This window comes from Montipora foliosa, chromosome 11 (genome assembly GCF_036669935.1).
Source record: "Montipora foliosa isolate CH-2021 chromosome 11, ASM3666993v2, whole genome shotgun sequence".
NCBI lineage: Eukaryota > Metazoa > Cnidaria > Anthozoa > Scleractinia > Acroporidae > Montipora > Montipora foliosa.
In genome coordinates this window covers 36433605-36456471 of record NC_090879.1, presented here as the reverse complement: position 1 = coordinate 36456471, position 22867 = coordinate 36433605, and the positions used below count along the sequence as shown (strand labels likewise).

General features: G+C 41.3%; 1 protein-coding gene and 2 pseudogenes across 2 annotated transcripts in view; 2 read left to right on the top strand and 1 right to left on the bottom strand.

The window, feature by feature from the left end:
* Window positions 1–586: 586 nt before the first annotated feature.
* Window positions 587–10785, bottom strand: LOC137976525 (uncharacterized; annotated as a pseudogene).
* LOC137976527 (uncharacterized) lies at window positions 6369–11337 on the top strand (annotated as a pseudogene).
* Window positions 11338–16496: 5159 nt separating this feature from the next.
* Window positions 16497–22867, top strand: part of LOC137976469 (serine-rich adhesin for platelets-like) — a 134018-nt gene continuing 127647 nt past the window's right edge. The window contains exons 1-2 of one of the 2 annotated variants that reach the window (XM_068823830.1): window positions 16503–16630; window positions 16978–17040. In XM_068823830.1, the coding sequence (XP_068679931.1) occupies window positions 16608–16630; window positions 16978–17040 (86 nt within the window). In that variant the 5' untranslated portion in view covers window positions 16503–16607. Of the gene's footprint in view, window positions 16631–16977; window positions 17041–22867 lie in introns of both variants that reach the window. The other variant, XM_068823831.1, reaches the window with a different exon arrangement.

The following is a 22867-nucleotide window of genomic DNA, read 5'->3' as shown; positions in this document are numbered from 1 at the left end:
TAATTTTGTATTTCAGTATAATTGTATGGCAATGAGGAAAGTTTGGAAGGGAGAAGTTTATGTCTGTAAGAGTAAAAATTTTCAACTTAGGTTTCTCCTTCAGTCAGGATTTCTGTGCAAGTTTGCGCGAGGGAATCGCCACTTTCGCTAAACATTGGTTCGAATATTATTTGTCACTGTACGCCTAATAAAAGGACTAAAACACGATGAGGCTGTCCAACATCTATCGCCCGAAATGTGTTTCGTGCTGGATAACTGAACCGTTGCGTCAACAAGGGATCTGAACCAAATTGGTGCGGGAGGTTTTTTGTTTCTTATAGTCGTATGTTCCTATTGATCGATGATTGTCTGGTCTTTCTTTTTTGTTTGTTGTTGTTTTTTCTTTTTAATTGCGTGTTATGAGTACGCAAAGTTTTCGAAAGGCATTCAGAAGAGCACTGAAAATGAAGGCGTGTTTCTTCATTTAAACAATGCAAGAGGGAATTACATGGAATATCATCGATTTATTGGTCATAACTTTTGCAAGGGTTGTTGGCTCCTAAAGGAGCCGTTTGTGTTTTCTTAACAAAAGGCACGAAGGCAAGGTCTAGCCTCCAAATCCGTACAAGGTACGTCCCTGGCGTTTGAGAGCGTAAACAACATCCATGGCAGTGACAGTCTTACGCTTTGCGTTCTCGGTGTAGGTAACCGCATCACGGGTCACATTATCGAGGAAAACATTAAGAACACCACGAGCCTCCTCATAGATAAGTCCAGAAATAAGCTTAACACCTCCACGGCGAGCTAGGCGTCGAATCGCTGGTTTGGTGATGCCCTGGATGTTATCTCGAAGAATCTTGCGGTGGCGTTTGGCGCCTCCTTTACCTAGACCTTTGCCTCCTTTGCCACGTCCGGACATTTTCAGTAGTTAGTAAACACTTGGTGATCGGAAGATGAAGTGTTGAACTTTGAGCATCACTGAGTTTAGTACATATTTATAGATATGGCGCAAGGCCTGACCTCTATGGAAACAAGGCAAGTTATACACAAAAGAAATTAAGGTCAATCGTTTGTAAGAAGTCATGAATATGAAAATATGAAAGACAATGTGTTCGTGTACCGCGCCAATCAGATAAGGAAACATTCGTCCGAGCAGATTTAACCCAGCGCCGTGTGAGAAACCGATATCGTTGAAATAGTCGCCTAAACGAAAGAACAACTTTAGTGTCCCTCTGTCAAGGTCGTTATTAGCTATGGCACGAACAAAGCAAACAGCTCGAAAGTCAACCGGTGGTAAAGCTCCGCGAAAACAGCTCGCTACCAAAGCAGCTCGTAAAAGCGCCCCCGCGACCGGGGGCGTGAAGAAGCCACATCGTTACAGGCCCGGGACAGTGGCGCTGAGGGAAATACGTCGTTATCAAAAATCTACAGAGTTGCTCATTAGAAAGCTGCCGTCCGAGAAATCGCCCAGGACTTCAAGACTGACTTGCGGTTCCAAAGTTCCGCCGTTTTGGCCCTCCAAGAAGCCAGCGAAGCTTACTTAGTCGGACTCTTCGAGGATACGAACCTGTGTGCAATTCACGACAAACGAGTCACGATTATGCCTATGGACATAAAACTGGCTCGCAGAATTCGAGGAGAGTGGGACTAGGTGCTACCCTTACACAATACAAAACGGCTCTTTTAAGAGCCACCACTCGCGTAAAAAAGCAATGACCGATAAGTTACCCACCCCACCATCGACCAAGCGTGGCGTCTATCTGAACTAATACTTGCTCGTGAAATAAAATTCTAACTTACGAGAGGACTTACGAGATAATTGCAAAAAAATGCCATTAAGGCCCAGTAATACGGGCAACATTTTTCGTGCAACTTGTCGCGCAACAATGTTGCGTTGCAAGTTGAGATGGTAAAAGCGACGTCTACTTTTTGCAACACAAAAATTTGTTGAGCAAGAGGGTGGTAATACACGCAACAAACCATCTCAACTTGCAACGCAAAATTGTTGCGCGACAAGTTACACGAAAGATGTTGCCCGTATTACTGGGCCTTTACCAAGCGAAAATTCAAACAGGCACACTCATCGCTCATTCATGACGCAATAAGCGCGCTTATGATATAATTATGAAGTCCGTATTCGAGGGCGCGCTCACTTCCGTCTGTCTAAATTTATTTACATTCGCCAAACCGAATTCATAATAATTCCGTAAAAACAACACCATCTAGGTGAAATGCGAGCATTGTTTGTTTTGTTTCTTTTTACCCTCACTCTTTTCCGCAAGTAAAGCAGTAAATCTGAATCTTTTTTATCCGTCATAAAGCAAGAACGTGAATGTCTACCATGGTTTCGATTAGAGTTTGCACACGTAAATCAGTTTTGTATAAAGCAGCGACGTGAATTGAGTGGACGGCAAGGGCGCAATATTGGGAAATTCATGCCCTCCCCACATTTCTGCTTGGTTAATATGATAAGCAGCGATTAAGGGAACGCTAAAAACAAGAAGCATCGCTTTTCTTGCACCTCCCTCGTTTTATTAAGAAGACTGGCTGCGTGACGAAGCGACAATCAAATCGGAGGTTTTCTTTCCTTGTTCTCAACCGCTTAGTTATCTGGTGATCACTTTCGAGAGTGAAACTAAGATAATCATGCCCTGTTCACATGACGAGGGCGATTGATTTTTTTTTTTCTCTCCTGCTCTCCTTCTTTCCCTTTTTCCTTTCTTCGGCAATATGCGGAGAGCTTTTACCGAACACTGATCGTGCAATTAAGTCTGATCAATGTGGCAATGTCATGCATTATAAATTGTTGTAAATTTGGGCTAATGGTTGTTGGGCATATTGCTTTTAGAATATTTGGTGGCTCCTAAAGGAGCCGTTGTGTTTTGGGTGACTAGACTTGATCACTGGCTGCTGGTGTACTTCGTCACGGCCTTGGTGCCTTCACTGACGGCGTGCTTTGCTAGTTCACCGGGAAGTAGAAGCCTGATGGCTGTTTGTATCTCGCGGGAACTGATGGTGGACTTCTTGTTATAGAGGGAAAGACGTGAGGACTCCACGGCCACCCGCTCGAAGATATCGTTCACAAAAGAGTTCATGATCCCCATGGCTTTGCTGGAAATTCCGGTGTCGGGGTGAACCTGCTTCAACACCTGTATATATAAATCGCATAGCTTTCCTTTCTCTTTCCTCGCTTTTTCTTCGAGACCTGATCCGTTCCGGACTTGGCCTTGCCGGTCCTCTTCTCGCCCTTTTTAGCGGCAGTTACTTTAGGCGCCATCATATCTCAGTTGTGTGCAATTGATAACGCAAGGGAGTACAATCACTATTTATAACGGAAACTTCAATGGGATCAATTTGTATGCGGACCGAGGTCGCAGTATTTTCGCTTGATCGGCGGTCATACCGCTAAAAAAGAGGTATTTTGCATAACTTACGACTTTTGATTGGTGCATGCCGATCCGCTGAGTGCAATCAGATCGGAATAAAATCCAGCCTTTCCTAGCCTAATGCAGTCAAATTAGATAAGCGCTCTGAAAGCTAAGTTTTATTTAAAAAGCAACATGTCCGGACGCGGCAAAGGCAAGGCTAAGGGCACTAAGTCCAAGTCTCGATCATCCCGAGCAGGTCTTCAATCTTACGTCGGTCGCATTCATCGCCTCCTTCGAAAAGGCAACTATGCAGAGCGAGTTGGCGCTGGTGCTCCTGTGTACATGGCTGCGGTGCTAGAATATCTGAGCGCTGAAATTCTCGAGTTAGCCGGAAACGCTGCCCGAGACAACAAGAAGAGCAGAATCATTCCACGCCACTTGCAGCTGGCCGTCCGAAATGACGAAGAATTGAACAAACTGCTTGCCGGTGTAACCATTGCTCAGGGCGGTGTTCTTCCCAATATACAAGCGGTACTTCTGCCAAAGAAGACAGAGAAAAAGCAGCATTAAAGCTTTACGCTGACTGTAGATTAATTCAGCAAAAAAAAAAAACAAAACAAAACGGCTCTTTTAGGAGCCACCAAATGATCGTAAAAGTCATGACCAACATGCACGTGTTCGTATCAGAGATAGATCGCAGGGGGTTAGATTCCCGATTTCGTGGCTTGTGCTAAGATGAACTGATGTCCATCAGTAAATTTCGGTGAGGTGCTCTTCTGTGATAATGAAAACTTTTCGGGAGGAAGTCAAAGGGTTGAAGCGGTGTAGAAATACTCAACTTAACGTTTGTCCTTCAGTAACTTTTCTGAGAAAGTTTAATACAATCATTCTCAACCGTTGAACAAGAAATTGCGCTCTTCGTTCAAAACATTGGCTCGAATGTAATTCTGACTGTTCGCTAATGGGAGGCAAGTTTATTAAGTTGTCCAGAAAATATCGCTCAATTGATCTCGGTAATTTTGAGGTATTTTGTGAAATGAGAACTGATAAGAACTTTTGAGGAGGAAGTTACGGCCCTCAAGCGTAGAGATACTCAACTTACATTCATCCTTCAGTTAGCTTTCTGAGCAAGTTGCAAACATTCAGTCTAAACCGTTTAACAAGAAATTGCGCTCGGGGTTTAAACATTGGCTTCAATGCAATTCACTGTACACTAATAAAAGGCATAATTATTAAATTGTCCAGAGTATGTCGGCTCGAAATGAGTGTCTCAGCGGGCAGTCAGCAATTGACTGATCTCCCTGGATCACAGTAATTTTGTATTCTCAGTATAATTGTATGGCAATGAGAAAGTTTGAAGGGAAAGTTTATGTCTGTAAGAGTAAAAATTTTCAACTTAGGTTTCTCCTTCAGTCAGATTTCTGTGCAAGTTTGCGCGAGGAATCGCCACTTTCGCTAAACATTGGTTCGAATATTATTTGTCACCTGTACGCTAATAAAAGACAAAACGATGAGGCTGTCCAACATCTATCGCCCGAAATGTGTTTCTTGCTGGAACTGAACCGTTGGTCAACAAGGGATCTGACCCAATTGGTGCGGGAGGTTTTTGTTTCTATAGTCGTATGTTCCTATTGATCGATTGATTGTCTGTTTCTTTCTTTTTTGTTTGTTGTTGTTTTTTCTTTTTAATTGCGTGTTATGAGTACGCAAAGTTTTCGAAAGGCATTCAGAAGAGCACTGAAAATGAAGGCGTGTTTCTTCATTTAAACAATGCAAGAGGGAATTACATGGAGTATCATCGATTTATTGGTCATAACTTTTGCAAGGGTTGTTGGCTCCTAAAGGAGCCGTTTGTGTTTTCTTAACAAAAGGCACGAAGGCAAGGTCTAGCCTCCAAATCCGTACAAGGTACGTCCCTGGCGTTTGAGAGCGTAAACAACATCCATGGCAGTGACAGTCTTACGCTTTGCGTGCTCGGTGTAGGTAACCGCATCACGGATGACATTCTCGAGGAAAACTTTAAGAACCCCACGGGTCTCCTCGTAGATAAGTCCAGAAATACGCTTAACACCTCCACGGCGAGCTAGGCGTCGAATCGCTGGTTTGGTGATGCCTGGATGTTATCTCGAAGAATCTTGCGGTGGCGTTTGGCGCCTCCTTTACCTAGACCTTTGCCTCCTTTGCCACGTCCGGACATTTTCAGTAGTTAGTAAACACTTGGTGATCGGAAGATGAAGTGTTGAACTTTGAGCATCACTGAGTTTAGTACATATTTTATAGATATGGCGCAAGGCCTGACCTCTATGGAAACAAGGCAAGTTATACACAAAAGAAATTAAGGTCAATCGTTTGTAAGAAGTCATGAATATGAAAATATGAAAGACAATGTGTTCGTGTACCGCGCCAATCAGATAAGGAAACATTCATCCGAGCAGATTTAACCTGGCGTCTTGTGAGAAACCGATATCGTTGAAATAGTCGCCTAAACGAAAGAACAACTTTAGTGTCCCTCTGTCAAGGTCGTTATTAGCTATGGCACGAACAAAGCAAACAGCTCGAAAGTCAACCGGTGGTAAAGCTCCGCGAAAACAGCTCGCTACCAAAGCAGCTCGTAAAAGCGCCCCCGCGACCGGGGGCGTGAAGAAGCCACATCGTTACAGGCCCGGGACGATGTGGCTTCTTCACGCCCCCGGTCGCGGGTTCGCTTTTACAAGCTGCTTTGGTAGCGAGCTGTTTTCGCGGAGCTTTACCACCGGTTGACTTTGGAGCTGTTTGCTTTGTTCGTGCCATAGCTAATAACGACCTTGACAGAGGGACACTAAAGTTGTTCTTTCGTTTAGGCGACTATTTCAACGATATCGGTTTCTCACAAGACGCCAGGTTAAATCTGCTCGGATGAATGTTTCCTTATCTGATTGGCGCGGTACACGAACACATTGTCTTTCATATTTTCATATTCATGACTTCTTACAAACGATTGACCTTAATTTCTTTTGTGTATAACTTGTTTGTTTCCATAGAGGTCAGGCCTTGCGCCATATCTATAAAATATGTACTAAACTCAGTGATGCTCAAAGTTCAACACTTCATCTTCCGATCACCAAGTGTTTACTAACTACTGAAAATGTCCGGACGTGGCAAAGGAGGCAAAGGTCTAGGTAAAGGAGGCGCCAAACGCCACCGCAAGATTCTTCGAGATAACATCCAGGGCATCACCAAACCAGCGATTCGACGCCTAGCTCGCCGTGGAGGTGTTAAGCGTATTTCTGGACTTATCTACGAGGAGACCCGTGGGGTTCTTAAAGTTTTCCTCGAGAATGTCATCCGTGATGCGGTTACCTACACCGAGCACGCAAAGCGTAAGACTGTCACTGCCATGGATGTTGTTTACGCTCTCAAACGCCAGGGACGTACCTTGTACGGATTTGGAGGCTAGACCTTGCCTTCGTGCCTTTTGTTAAGAAAACACAAACGGCTCCTTTAGGAGCCAACAACCCTTGCAAAAGTTATGACCAATAAATCGATGATACTCCATGTAATTCCCTCTTGCATTGTTTAAATGAAGAAACACGCCTTCATTTTCAGTGCTCTTCTGAATGCCTTTCGAAAACTTTGCGTACTCATAACACGCAATTAAAAAGAAAAAACAACAACAAACAAAAAAGAAAGAAACAGACAATCAATCGATCAATAGGAACATACGACTATAGAAACAAAAACCTCCCGCACCAATTGGGTCAGATCCCTTGTTGACCAACGGTTCAGTTCCAGCAAGAAACACATTTCGGGCGATAGATGTTGGACAGCCTCATCGTTTTGTCTTTTATTAGCGTACAGGTGACAAATAATATTCGAACCAATGTTTAGCGAAAGTGGCGATTCCTCGCGCAAACTTGCACAGAAATCTGACTGAAGGAGAAACCTAAGTTGAAAATTTTTACTCTTACAGACATAAACTTTCCCTTCAAACTTTCTCATTGCCATACAATTATACTGAGAATACAAAATTACCGTGATCCAGGGAGATCAGTCAATTGCTGACTGCCCGCTGAGACACTCATTTCGAGCCGACATACTCTGGACAATTTAATAATTATGCCTTTTATTAGTGTACAGTGAATTGCATTGAAGCCAATGTTTAAACCCCGAGCGCAATTTCTTGTTAAACGGTTTAGACTGAATGTTTGCAACTTGCTCAGAAAGCTAACTGAAGGATGAATGTAAGTTGAATATCTCTACGCTTGAGGGCCTTAACTTCCTCCTCAAAAGTTCTCATTTCACAAAATACCTCAAAATTACCGAGATCAATTGAGCGATATACTCTGGACAACTTAATAAACTTGCCTTCCATTAGCGAACAGTCAGAATTACATTCGAGCCAATGTTTGAACGAAGAGCGCAATTTCTTGTTCAACGGTTGAGAATGATTGTATTAAACTTTCTCAGAAAAGTTACTGAAGGACAAACGTTAAGTTGAGTATTTCTACACCGCTTCAACTTTTTCACTTCCCCCCGAAAAGTTTTCATTATCACAGAAGAGCACCTCACCGAAATTTACTGATGGACATCAGTTCATCTTAGCACAAGCCACGAAATCGGGAATCTAACCCCCTGCGATCTATCTCTGATACGAACACGTGCATGTTGGTCATGACTTTTACGATCATTTGGTGGCTCCTAAAAGAGCCGTTTTGTTTTGTTTTTTTTTTTTTGCTGAATTGATCCACAGTCAGCGTAAAGCTTTAATGCTGCTTTTTCTCTGTCTTCTTTGGCAGAAGTACCGCTTGTATATTGGGAAGAACACCGCCCTGAGCAATGGTTACACCGGCAAGCAGTTTGTTCAATTCTTCGTCATTTCGGACGGCCAGCTGCAAGTGGCGTGGAATGATTCTGCTCTTCTTGTTGTCTCGGGCAGCGTTTCCGGCTAACTCGAGAATTTCAGCGCTCAGATATTCTAGCACCGCAGCCATGTACACAGGAGTACCAGCGCCAACTCGCTCTGCATAGTTGCCTTTTCGAAGGAGGCGATGAATGCGACCGACGGGAAATTGAAGACCTGCTCGGGATGATCGAGACTTGGACTTAGTGCCCTTAGCCTTGCCTTTGCCGCGTCCGGACATGTTGCTTTTTAAATAAAACTTAGCTTTCAGAGCGCTTATCTAATTTGACTGCATTAGGCTAGGAAAGGCTGGATTTTATTCCGATCTGATTGCACTCAGCGGATCGGCATGCACCAATCAAAAGTCGTAAGTTATGCAAAATACCTCTTTTTTAGCGGTATGACCGCCGATCAAGCGAAAATACTGCGACCTCGGTCCGCATACAAATTGATCCCATTGAAGTTTCCGTTATAAATAGTGATTGTACTCCCTTGCGTTATCAATTGCACACAACTGAGATATGATGGCGCCTAAAGTAACTGCCGCTAAAAAGGGCGAGAAGATGACCGGCAAGGCCAAGTCCGGAACGGATCAGGTCTCGAAGAAAAAGCGAGGAAAGAGAAAGGAAAGCTATGCGATTTATATATACAAGGTGTTGAAGCAGGTTCACCCCGACACCGGAATTTCCAGCAAAGCCATGGGGATCATGAACTCTTTTGTGAACGATATCTTCGAGCGGGTGGCCGTGGAGTCCTCACGTCTTTCCCTCTATAACAAGAAGTCCACCATCAGTTCCCGCGAGATACAAACAGCCATCAGGCTTCTACTTCCCGGTGAACTAGCAAAGCACGCCGTCAGTGAAGGCACCAAGGCCGTGACGAAGTACACCAGCAGCCAGTGATCAAGTCTAGTCACCCAAAACACAACGGCTCCTTTAGGAGCCACCAAATATTCTAAAAGCAATATGCCCAACAACCATTAGCCCAAATTTACAACAATTTATAATGCATGACATTGCCACATTGATCAGACTTAATTGCACGATCAGTGTTCGGTAAAAGCTCTCCGCATATTGCCGAAGAAAGGAAAAAGGGAAAGAAGGAGAGCAGGAGAGAAAAAAAAAATTCAATCGCCCTCGTCATGTGAACAGGGCATGATTATCTTAGTTTCACTCTCGAAAGTGATCACCAGATAACTAAGCGGTTGAGAACAAGGAAAGAAAACCTCCGATTTGATTGTCGCTTCGTCACGCAGCCAGTCTTCTTAATAAAACGAGGGAGGTGCAAGAAAAGCGATGCTTCTTGTTTTTAGCGTTCCCTTAATCGCTGCTTATCATATTAACCAAGCAGAAATGTGGGGAGGGCATGAATTTCCCAATATTGCGCCCTTGCCGTCCACTCAATTCACGACGCTGCTTTATACAAAACTGATTTACGTGTGCAAACTCTAATCGAAAACATGGTAGACATTCAACAATGCTCGCATTTCACCTAGATGGTGTTGTTTTTACGGAATTATTATGAATTCGGTTTGGCGAATGTAAATAAATTTAGACAGACGGAAGTGAGCGCGCCCTCGAATACGGACTTCATAATTATATCATAAGCGCGCTTATTGCGTCATGAATGAGCGATGAGTCTGCCTGTTTGAATTTTCGCTTGGTAAAGGCCCAGTAATACGGGCAACATCTTTCGTGTAACTTGTCGCGCAACAATTTTGCGTTGCAAGTTGAGATGGTTTGTTGCGTGTATTACCACCCTCTTGCTCAACAAATTTTTGTGTTGCAAAAAGTAGACGTCGCTTTTACCATCTCAACTTGCAACGCAACATTGTTGCGCGACAAGTTGCACGAAAAATGTTGCCCGTATTACTGGGCCTTAATGGCATTTTTTTGCAATTATCTCGTAAGTCCTCTCGTAAGTTAGAATTTTATTTCACGAGCAAGTATTAGTTCAGATAGACGCCACGCTTGGTCGATGGTGGGGTGGGTAACTTATCGGTCATTGCTTTTTTACGCGAGTGGTGGCTCTTAAAAGAGCCGTTTTGTATTGTGTAAGGGTAGCACCTAGGCCCTCTCTCCTCGAATTCTGCGAGCCAGTTGTACGTCCTTCGGCATAATCGTGACTCGTTTGGCGTGAATTGCAAACAGGTTCGTATCCTCGAAGAGTCCGACTAAGTAAGCTTCGCTGGCTTCTTGGAGGGCCAAAACGGCGGAACTTTGGAACCGCAAGTCAGTCTTGAAGTCCTGGGCGATTTCTCGGACGGCAGCTTTCTAATGAGCAACTCTGTAGATTTTTGATAACGACGTATTTCCCTCAGCGCCACTGTCCCGGGCCTGTAACGATGTGGCTTCTTCACGCCCCCGGTCGCGGGGGCGCTTTTACGAGCTGCTTTGGTAGCGAGCTGTTTTCGCGGAGCTTTACCACCGGTTGACTTTCGAGCTGTTTGCTTTGTTCGTGCCATAGCTAATAACGACCTTGACAGAGGGACACTAAAGTTGTTCTTTCGTTTAGGCGACTATTTCAACGATATCGGTTTCTCACAAGACGCCAGGTTAAATCTGCTCGGACGAATGTTTCCTTATCTGATTGGCGCGGTACACGAACACATTGTCTTTCATATTTTCATATTCATGACTTCTTACAAACGATTGACCTTAATTTCTTTTGTGTATAACTTGCCTTGTTTCCATAGAGGTCAGGCCTTGCGCCATATCTATAAAATATGTACTAAACTCAGTGATGCTCAAAGTTCAACACTTCATCTTCCGATCACCAAGTGTTTACTAACTACTGAAAATGTCCGGACGTGGCAAAGGAGGCAAAGGTCTAGGTAAAGGAGGCGCCAAACGCCACCGCAAGATTCTTCGAGATAACATCCAGGGCATCACCAAACCAGCGATTCGACGCCTAGCTCGCCGTGGAGGTGTTAAGCGTATTTCTGGACTTATCTACGAGGAGACTCGTGGGGTTCTTAAGGTTTTCCTCGAGAATGTCATCCGTGATGCGGTTACCTACACCGAGCACGCAAAGCGTAAGACTGTCACTGCCATGGATGTTGTTTACGCTCTCAAACGCCAGGGACGTACCTTGTACGGATTTGGAGGCTAGACCTTGCCTTCGTGCCTTTTGTTAAGAAAACACAAACGGCTCCTTTAGGAGCCAACAACCCTTGCAAAAGTTATGACCAATAAATCGATGATATTCCATGTAATTCCCTCTTGCATTGTTTAAATGAAGAAACACGCCTTCATTTTCAGTGCTCTTCTGAATGCCTTTCGAAAACTTTGCGTACTCATAACACGCAATTAAAAAGAAAAAACAACAACAAACAAAAAAGAAAGAAACAGACAATCAATCGATCAATAGGAACATACGACTATAGAAACAAAAACCTCCCGCACCAATTGGGTCAGATCCCTTGTTGACCAACGGTTCAGTTCCAGCAAGAAACACATTTCGGGCGATAGATGTTGGACAGCCTCATCGTTTTGTCTTTTATTAGCGTACAGGTGACAAATAATATTCGAACCAATGTTTAGCGAAAGTGGCGATTCCTCGCGCAAACTTGCACAGAAATCTGACTGAAGGAGAAACCTAAGTTGAAAATTTTTACTCTTACAGACATAAACTTTCCCTTCAAACTTTCTCATTGCCATACAATTATACTGAGAATACAAAATTACCGTGATCCAGGGAGATCAGTCAATTGCTGACTGCCCGCTGAGACACTCATTTCGAGCCGACATACTCTGGACAATTTAATAATTATGCCTTTTATTAGTGTTCAGTGAATTGCATTGAAGCCAATGTTTAAAGCCCGAGCGCAATTTCTTGTTAAACGGTTTAGACTGAATGTTTGCAACTTGCTCAGAAAGCTAACTGAAGGATGAATGTAAGTTGAGTATCTCTACGCTTGAGGGCCTTAACTTCCTCCTCAAAAGTTCTCATTTCACAAAATACCTCAAAATTACCGAGATCAATTGAGCGATATACTCTGGACAACTTAATAAACTTGCCTCCCATTAGCGAACAGTCAGAATTACATTCGAGCCAATGTTTGAACGAAGAGCGCAATTTCTTGTTCAACGGTTGAGAATGATTGTATTAAACTTTCTCAGAAAAGTTACTGAAGGACAAACGTTAAGTTGAGTATTTCTACACCGCTTCAACCCTTTCACTTCCTCCCGAAAAGTTTTCATTATCACAGAAGAGCACCTCACCGAAATTTACTGATGGACATCAGTTCATCTTAGCACAAGCCACGAAATCGGGAATCTAACCCCCTGCGATCTATCTCTGATACGAACACGTGCATGTTGGTCATGACTTTTACGATCATTTGGTGGCTTTTAAAAGAGCCGTTTTGTTTTGTTTTGTTTTTTGCTGAATTGATCTACAGTCAGCGTAAAGCTTTAATGCTGCTTTTTCTCTGTCTTCTTTGGCAGAAGTACCGCTTGTATATTGGGAAGAACACCGCCCTGAGCAATGGTTACACCGGCAAGCAGTTTGTTCAATTCTTCGTCATTTCGGACGGCCAGCTGCAAGTGGCGTGGAATGATTCTGCTCTTCTTGTTGTCTCGGGCAGCGTTTCCGGCTAACTCGAGAATTTCAGCGCTCAGATATTCTAGCACCGCAGCCATGTACACAGGAGCACCAGCGCCAACTCGCTCTGTATAGTTGCCTTTTCGAAGGAGGCGATGAATGCGACCGACGGGATATTGAAGACCTGCTCGGGATGATCGAGACTTGGACTTGTTGATCAACAAATGTTGCACTGTGTATCATCCCCTTAAATTTCACTAATGTAGCTTTTTTTATTGCTGACAGTTGTAAGCCAAGATCGTCTTAAAATAACGCAAGCTTCTAAGAATGCTCCATATATCAAAAACGAGTACGGTGACCCCTATTTTTTGCCGTTTTGGTAAAGTTAGATCATTACCTTTCTGCGTGGCAAGTTTAAAAAAAAATTTTACGTATGAACATTTTGGGCGCAAAAGTCCTTAAAATTACAAGTTCAGGTTGATTAATCTTTTTCGTCACTATGTCGGTTTGTCTAACTTATAAAAGCGAGCGCAACTTTCCAGGAACTGAATTAGGAGGTGCAGTGTTGAAGCTACGATAGAAAATTCAAATTCGCTGCCTTGTGTTCACGTTCTGTGTAAAACTTGAGAATTGGTCATTTCACGTCGCAGAGTTGCCGAAAACGGGAAAGAAATGTACAAAAATAAAAAAATTCACGTGCAGAGCGTGCAAAGCTATTCTTGGGTTGCACGTCACGCAAGTGAAGACATAAATCGCTTATCAATAAAGAAACTGAGTCAAGAAATGGAATGCTATAGAAGAGAAATGAATAAACAACAGGTGCAAGTCCAGGGCTGTGCGATATTCCGTACTTGAGCGATTCGTCAAAATATATTACTCAAATTTGTAGAGTTTAGTATGGAGGGGCCACGTTGGTGTACTGGTGAAGTATACCAACATGGCAGCCGGAAACCTCTAGAAACATCTGGAATTTAGTTTTGGCTGTCTTTAACGCTTTCTGGTGTATAATAAGCTAGCAAACTATCTTCTCTGATCTAACCTTGTGCAAGACTTATCGTCTACGGTTTTTGCAAAGGTTTTAAAACGTCAACTTCACTAATGCTTGAAGTAATACGTGACATATTACAGTCGCGTTACCTGCACAGTAACGTTGCGCACAAACAATTAGCGCGAACGTCCTTAAGATGGAATATTGCGTTGTGTAATTGTTACGAAATGTGCGGTGTCATTTTGAGGGATGGCCATGAGTGGGAATACCTTAGAGAGCAATGACCAGAACCAAGGTTGCTGACCAGCGGTTTTTGTTAAAACAATGGTTTGCTGGGGGTGCTCAGTCTCGCGGGCTCAGAAAACCTGGTTGTGGTCATTGTTATTTAAGGTTTTTCCCATTCTCTATTTTCGAATTCCCCATAATAAACTTTGTTTGCCCCCCAAATTTTGCATAAACTATTGTTTTCAAATGCTCTTGGGGACACTGCATATTCCCAAGAGCACTTGAAAACAATGGTTTATGCAAAATTTGGGGGGCAAACAAAGTGTATTATGGGGAATTCGAAAATAGAGAATGAGTGTTGACCGCAGCAAGCTTGTCGGTTGACATATTTCCCAGGAAACACTGCGAAACTCCACCCGCACTCGCTGAAAAAAACACGCTTTTCCTTTTCCTAAATAAATACCATGGCATGCTATCAAGCAATCGTTTGAAAGAACCCCTGCCAACAAGGGATTGCCAGCACATAAATTTACCAGCCAGCAACGAAACGCCTTGGGAGCGGATATTTTGCATATTGGCTCGAAAGGTCGTTTTCACTGTCACGCAACAAAAAAATAAAATCGAAACCGTGCAGTGAAATAAGCCAAAAACTTGGTATGTTGTTAGGAAACAAATTCACAAATCCATTATCACCTCAACAATTCTCAGGTCTATGCGGTACATTGTTTCTGAGTTATTTGTCGAAGCGTTTCACGCAATTTTATAGAGGTTTGTATAGAGCCACCATGTTGGCACACCACCGTTTTGCACCAATATTTAGGCCAGAAAACAACACAAACATCTGGAATTCACTTAAGGCCGGGACACACGAGGCGACAAGTCGCAGCGACATGCCTCTGCGACAAGTTGCTCCATGTGTACTACTTGCAAAACAAGTCGCTGCGACACGACGCCTGTTTGGTGCACACGCAGTGATCTCGTATGAGGGGGAATGTGAACTAGTTTTCTAAATGGCTGACCATATGACTCTCTCATTGGTTCATTTGTATTTTGTCGCAGCGACTTGTTGCCGGAAGTGTACACACGATGCGACAACGTCGCTGCGATAAGTCGCACGAATTCAAACTGGTTTGAATTCGTGCGACTGATCGCAGCAACAAAATTCTGCCGCAGCGATTTTTAACCGTGTCACACAAGGCGATTTGTTCCGGCGACTTGTCCCCGCGACGTGTCGCAGCGACTTATCGCCTAGTGTGTCCCGACCTTTAGCGATGAAAGCGCTTACTTTTCGCTCATGAGATAAAATACATGTGTATGAACACATTATCTCCTTCTTGAAACACTCAGACTGCTGAGATTTATAGTCATAGACATTTTTTCGACCAAATAACTTTGTATCATGGTCACGCAAGGTGACAATTCGGAAATTCAAAATGCTCCATCAAGTTCGAAACGAAAGAGGTCATGGAACTGGAAACTTGAAAAAAGATTTATTTCTAGGTCATCTTCAACCTACCATAGACAAAAATTCAAACAACCTGCGATTTGATGACGTCATTGTGAAACCATCTATTGAAGATTCTTGATCGATTTGCACGAGTTCTAAAGCCCATTCACCGGAGACCAATGCCTATTGTCCTCACGGAAGACTTCTGATCTATTTTTTTTTACTTCTTTTTCTGGTTTACTTGATTTCATTGTTTTTTTGTTTGTTAAAGGCTGCTTTCCAATCTTCTTTTCACATTTTCGGATTCCTGTTTTGGGAAACAAACAGTGCCGGTACTAAGCAGGTGTTGACTCACACAGCATTTGTGCGTTTTGGGCCTGATTGCCACTTGTATGTTTTTTTCTTTCTTTCACGATTCATTTTGTTGTCATTGAACACACTGGTTCGCTTAACAAAATGTTTGGCACAAACACCGGTTGGATTCACAAAAATGTTTTGGAACGACTGAGCAAACTGGTTTGCAAGAACAGGTCGGTTGGAGTATTCGTTCTATATGTGTCATATATGCAATAAACGAATGAAATGATATATGAAATGAATCATATTTTGAACTGCGGAAATGACTTTAGTGAAGCTATGATCCTCGCAGTTATGAACGCAATTTTAGCAATTGCGCAGAGAAGTCTGGAAAAATCAAGACTTCAACAAGGTTTGAACCTGTGACCTCGCGATACCGGTGCGACGCTCTAGCCAAATGAGCTATGAAGCCACTGAGTGGGTTAGTCCGATCGGGGGCCCGTTTCTCGAAATTCCCAAAAACTTTCGGGCCCGAAAATCCATTTGTGACCCTACCAACCGCTTGTTCAGGAAAGACGATCTTTTGACATGTTTTCAAGGCAACAAAAAGCAAACTGACTGTCAAGATTGACGACTAAATCCTCTCCGTTCTTGAGATACAGAGGGAATTGTGACTCCCGAAAATCGCCCGTAAAGTTTCGGGACTTTCGAGAAACGGGCGCCAGGTGGCTTAAGTTGTGACGTCAGCCGTACCAAGCCCTTCGCAATGTGTTCTCAAAATGGCGGCTTAACGAAACGACAGTGCAAAGAAACAAATTAACATACGCAATTTTTGTCATGGAGAACGCTTATTTAGATCTCAGAATTAGACTTTAGAGAATGTCTAGAGGTCCACCACACCGGTAAGTACTAAATTAGCCGTTAAACCATTTTGTAATCCCCAAAACTCGCAGAGTTTTCAAGATGTGACAAATTTGGTTTTTGCATGCATATTATCAATCGATATTCTTCAAATTCGATGTTTTTGTTCTCTGTTGAAGTGCATTCTCTACCTCGTGTTCTTTTTGGGAAGTCTATAATTTTACACTGTGTACAAACTATTTGTCAAAGGTGGCTCTGTAAACATAGCGTAGTGAAGTGTACGTTTAGTGTGTTACGTATCATTAATATTATTCCGACCAAAGACAATTTGGGCTTACAATTTTAAACACTTCTTTGTTTCATTCACTCTTATCTTATTGTGTTAAAGATACAATCCCACCGGTGAGAGATCGTTCAGAGGATATCCATCAAGATATGGAGAATTTCTCGGGTAACATTCACTGCGATCTTTGAGTAGTGCATGTTGACATTTATAAATTCTCAACGCTAAAATCATATTTGTGTTTTGTACGTCCGATAAGGCTGTAAATGCATCATTAGGACTTATTTTCTTGTTTGGCCCAGGACATTCTTGACAAGGCTAGCCTGTGTACATCCCCCCGCTCTCCTAAAAAACCCCTATGTTGGAAGAGAGTGGGCAGCTGTACACAGGCTGTGACCAGGCTTGCTTACATTTTAACTCTTTCACTGTTGTTGTCCAGTGGACTCGACATAGGATTACGTGACTCCCACTGCGGATGTTGAGAATACTCGACACGAGATAGTGTCCCGAAGTGCTGTCCGAAATTTGTTCCAATAGGGGCATAGGGGCATAGGGGCATGTGCTATAGGGGCATAGGGGCAATGGGATTGTTTCGTATACCCTAAAGGACAACTAGCGTGACAAGTTCTGCCATTTTTGGATGATAGAAAGGTTAATCTCACTTGAAAAGGAAGGTGAAACACGACCCGATGCCATGAATGTTTTTGACTTCACAAAGGCAAAATTCAGTGTTTGGCTCAGAAAATCTACAACATTTGTCTGGCAAGCAAGTAAAAACATAAGGTATGAGAAAATTATAGGTGAAATAGAGTGATTCAAGACATTATTATACATGTTTCCTTCCTTGAAAAGGTCCTTTTGCCTCAAAGAATTGTGTGTCATTGGTGCACATGAATTTGTGTAATGCAGGTTTACTGCATTTCTTTATTTAGATAAATCAAATTGTATTTAGGCCGTGCTTGCACCTCAATAAAGATAGCTTCTATATGCCCTGTAAATATTATCGTAATAGTGTCAATAGAATGAAAGATATAGTTCATTCTGTGAGAGTGCTTTCTCTGGTGTCTTATGTTGTGAAAAAATGCAGCAGTTATGGGGTATACTGACGGTAGAAAAGTCAGCAGTGAAAGAGTTATCAAAGTCAGTTGCATGGTACGGTTTACCACTGTGAGAGTTGACTTTTACAGTATGTCTGCTTTTGGATCAAATTATAATGTTTTAAATTCAAAATATGAATTGGTCGCATCCACCATACAGCTGTAATATACTGAAGTATATGTTGCAGGTCACATTGTACCTTCAGGTCAATTTGTTTTAACCTAGGTCAATTCGTTTCAATCTATGTTAAAATGTTTTCAAGCTAGGTTAATATGAACTGTCTAAAAAAGGATAAATTTTCCCTTTTTTGGGGGATGTAATAAAAAAAATGGTGCCTGGATTTTTAGGGGGGGATAAAAAAAAAAACAATGAAAAAAGAGAGAATGACTAAATTCCTCCCCTATCTTTCCCTTTCCTTCCATTCTTCTCTACTATCTCTCCCTTAGAATATTGCCATCGGACTGTGTCACTAACCTTGAGCTTCCACAGCATTCCATGCTGCTCCTAGGATTCAAACCGTCGCACCATCAGACATCTCTGCTGGTTATTTTTTCTACCATTGAGTTTGAGCTATGTCCAAGCCTTCATGGCACCACAATTTTGCTAACCTGCAATCAGCCAGACCAAATTCCTCTTCGAAATTCCTTCTGCCCACTTTTTTGATTGATTGACATGTCCATCATCGGCCAATCAGATTTACTTCCATCACACAATACACCCGTGGACGGCAGATGCATGCTATTTTGTTTTGACCAGAGTTATTTATGGTGGGAGGAATTATAAACGAATTGGAAAGTTACTTTTGGCTTTAATTTGTGAAAAATGCATTGAAAGTGCTTATGACACAAATTGATGAAGAACAGTGTTTATTTTATTGTGATAGCACTCTGGGTTGCCGAGTTATTCACTATTTTGATTGTTACGTCATTTTGTGTCCACAATGTGATGTCACACATCCTCTAATTTGCATAAATCAAAATGTTGAATAACTTTGCAACCAAGAGAGCTATCGCAATAAAATAAATGCTGTTCTTCATCATTTTGAAAGCTCTTTCAAACAAGCTAATAAAAAAAAATTGTGTCATGTGCACTTAAAAGCATGGCAAACGTTACTTTCTGTACCTTTCGACGACTATATTGTGGCAAAGTCTGGTGTAATTCTTCTCCCAATTTCACTGAATATGCAATCTTGTAAACTTGACATTTAAATTGTAATCGAGATAACCTAGTATTTTGTCGTTGGACGGTTTCTCAATAGATTTTTAAAGGGAAAAAAAGAGAGAAACACTATTCTTTTAAGGCTTCTTTGGTGATTTTTCTCGGGTTATGCTCAGTTGCAGTGTATTTCTAGAATTGCGCACAGTAAAATCATGATAAGTAAGCATCAACGTTAATTTTTTGATGAAGTACGAACAGTAAGATGGACTCACAAAGTTTCGTTTATTTTTGTACAATTGGTCTCTCTGGAAAAATGCCATTTTAGTTTCTGGAATGCAAGTTTTAAGTCAATTCAACGGGAAATATTATGAAGTAATCTTGACTCCAAATTGTACTTGTAAACAAACCATGTCATGTACAGTATGTAAGTCAAGCCGTCTGATATACATTTATTCAAAACATGCATTCATCTAACTTGCAATGTTATCAGCATCTCCTCCTGTTGATATATATGTCCTTTGTCTTATCTAAGAAATGGCTTTCATTGCCATTTAAAAGAACCAGCTACTTAGCTTTCAAAACATCAGGGAAGTGAGAGCCAAAGTACTTTCAACCACACGGCCACAGAGCTCCACAACGGAATCGCTAATTTAACTCTTTCCAGAGATTCAAACCCGATTCTGGACAACTTATGAGATGTTTCCGCTCGCATATCTCCGTTTACACAAATAAAATCAAGTTGCGTTGTCCACATCAATGTGTAAGAAAAAAAGGCAGAAAATTTCTTGGTATGCTAATGGCAGATTAGTCTCTAGGACTTCATGAGAGCTGCACAAAATCACAATGACGTTTTCACAGCCAATCGGATCATGAGTTTGGTCGGCCAAATCCGGGATTCCTGAAAGATTTTTGGTCAGCCACAATTTTAGCCAGTGACGACATAAGAGAACATTACCATTTGGCACCTGCATACATGTAAATGACACAAAGTCAGACTTAAGAAAATTTCCTCAGCTTTATGTCCGCTGATATAATTTTGTGAAGAAGTTAAAGGGTGGCTGAATTTATCTGAAGAAGAGTGAAAATGCTCTGAATCTCCAGTGCAACAAAAGCAAAAATTATTTGCAAGAGATGGGCTCGTGATTCTGAAGGACAAACCATCAACAGTGACAACAAATGCATAAACTGTATGAAGTTTATTTACGTCGCTATGCAAAATACACCAGGAACAAAGCATCATTGCTAGTCATAATAACAAACCAATTTTCTTTCTCATGTGCAAATAGATCTGATTGAATTTTGTGATTGAAAGATCTGATTGAATGTTCTAAAGTACTGTGCTGTGAATAAGCTATCTATCAACTTTAAAAAGACCAGTTATATGATTATTGCATCACCTAGGAAAAAGGTATCTATTAACGTAACAGCTTGTGATATTCAACAGAGAAGTGATATTAATTTAAGTATTTAGGAGTTTTTATCGATGATACTTTTTAATGGGATACCCACATACAGCATGTTAATAATAGATTAGCAAAGAATCTGGGCATACTTAACAAGCTTTGCTATTATGTTTCTATTAACTAGTACTCGTAGGCAACTCTATTATAACCTCATCTACCCTCAGATTTCATATGGTTTGATCAGTTGGGGAACTGCAAGCCAAAGTCGACTTCAAACTGTAAAAAGAAAACAAAACAAAATGTATTCGGTCCATATTTTTTGCTTCCCAAAGAGAAACTGCTTCTATTTACTACAAAGTACTCGAAATTCACACTCTTGACAATGTATTCAATATTAAGATGGCATCCTTTATATATAAACTTAAGCATTTCCCTGATAAAACCCCAGGAGTTCTTCATAATTTAATAATACCTGCATCCAGAATTCATAGCTATAACACTAGATATGCCTCAAGAGAGAACTTCTACAGACCACTGTCCAGAACCAATTATGGGCTTTCAAGATTTACACCAACAGCTTCTAGAATTTGGGAAAATATACCTTATAATATTAAAACTTTACCTTTTCCTTCATTTATTAAAGAAGGAAAATTATTGTTACATCACAAAGAAGCTGATTCTGAGCAAAAATGGCCTTTATCCGGGAGATTTTTCATAAACTTGAATTCAAGATGACCCAAATGTAATCGGTTTCAATGTTGTCCATTTGTGTCCATCCATGCTTCTCTTTCCTTTTGCTGTATTTGTTTTATGTTGGTCAGCTGTTTTAAGTGGTTATTGCAATGTTTCATTTTACTTTTTAGGCATTTTGAGTGTCATGAAATTACATCTTTTTGCATGACATAGCCCCTCTAAGTATTACTTGTGTGTAATTGTGAGCAAAGGTTTGATTGCTATAGAGGAACTGGACAACAGATGCCTATAAAAAAAGGCAATATTGTAAAAGACAAGTGAAAAACTGCCCATTGCTCCTGAATAAATTAAAAAAAATAAATGAATGAATAAAATAAAATAAAATTTCAAAAATTCAAAAGAAATAACACTTAGCAAGAGCCTGCAAAATGGCTTCTGAACAATAGATTATGAAATTCCTTTTTTCCAGACTTTTTTAAAGTTTTGTTTTCATTTGCTTTTAATTATTACGAATCCAATGCAAGCAATATGTCATGTATGTTTCAGTTTTTTTATCCCTTTGAAGATATTTCAATATTGTTGACCCCTGCTCTCGGAGGGAGATTCATCCATGAACAATGTCCTTCTAAAAAGCTCTGAGATAGAAAAGTAGAATCGGTTATCCTGCACAGTATGCCTAATCCCAACCTTAATCCTAACCATTTAAAGTTCGAGTGAGTGCCTAGACTAAACAACCATTGGGGCTTTATGAAATAACTCATAAAAAAATTTAAGCTGCACTATAAAGTTCATCCACTCACCTCCAAGACCAATTTACTTGCAAATATACATGTACTTTCTACTAACTGTTGGATCTTCATTTATCTTTACTTCTTGCACTTTAAACCAAGGTTGAAAGGAATTGGCCTACACTGTAGGTTGAAACAAATTGACCTGGTTTGGAAATGAATTAACCTAGGGGACAAAATGACCTGCAACGTACATATATCAAATTCACAACTTGAAAGTTTGTATCCACATGTTGAAAGGATTGGTGGAATCAAAATGTGACCCACTCTTTGCTTGTGGTGAAAATGGACATCAGTCATACACTGGGTAGTTGAATCATATATAAAATAAAAATATGGCAGTCCTTGCGTGAAAGTGAGGCTTCGCAGTGGTTTTGGTTTCTAATGACCAACTTTCGTCTATTTTCTTTTGTGGAAGTAAGCAAGTTCTGTGCCAAAGTGGCTTGTAATGTATTATGATTCTGTTATCACTTCAGGCATTTTAAATTTAGATTAGAGAAGTACTTCATGAACAGGCCAGTAGAGAAATCACGTCTTATCTAGTTACAAGAATAACACTTTTGCACTGGGACCAACAACCTTCATGTTTGGGTATAAATAAAAATTATTAGGATAGTGAACACAAGTATGAGTTTTCACTCAACTTTGCACAGTCTTCTTATAAAATAGAAAGAAAGACCTTCAAGTGGAAATAAGTGGTTTGACAATGTTGAAACTTCCCTACTCAAGCTCATACTTGTAGTCAAATCTGAAGGTTGCTTATGCCATTTGAAAAAAGACACACACATGCAGGATATTACGAGCCGTAAAGTGCAGTCATGTTACTGTTACTGTTCTATTTTTGCACATTCATAT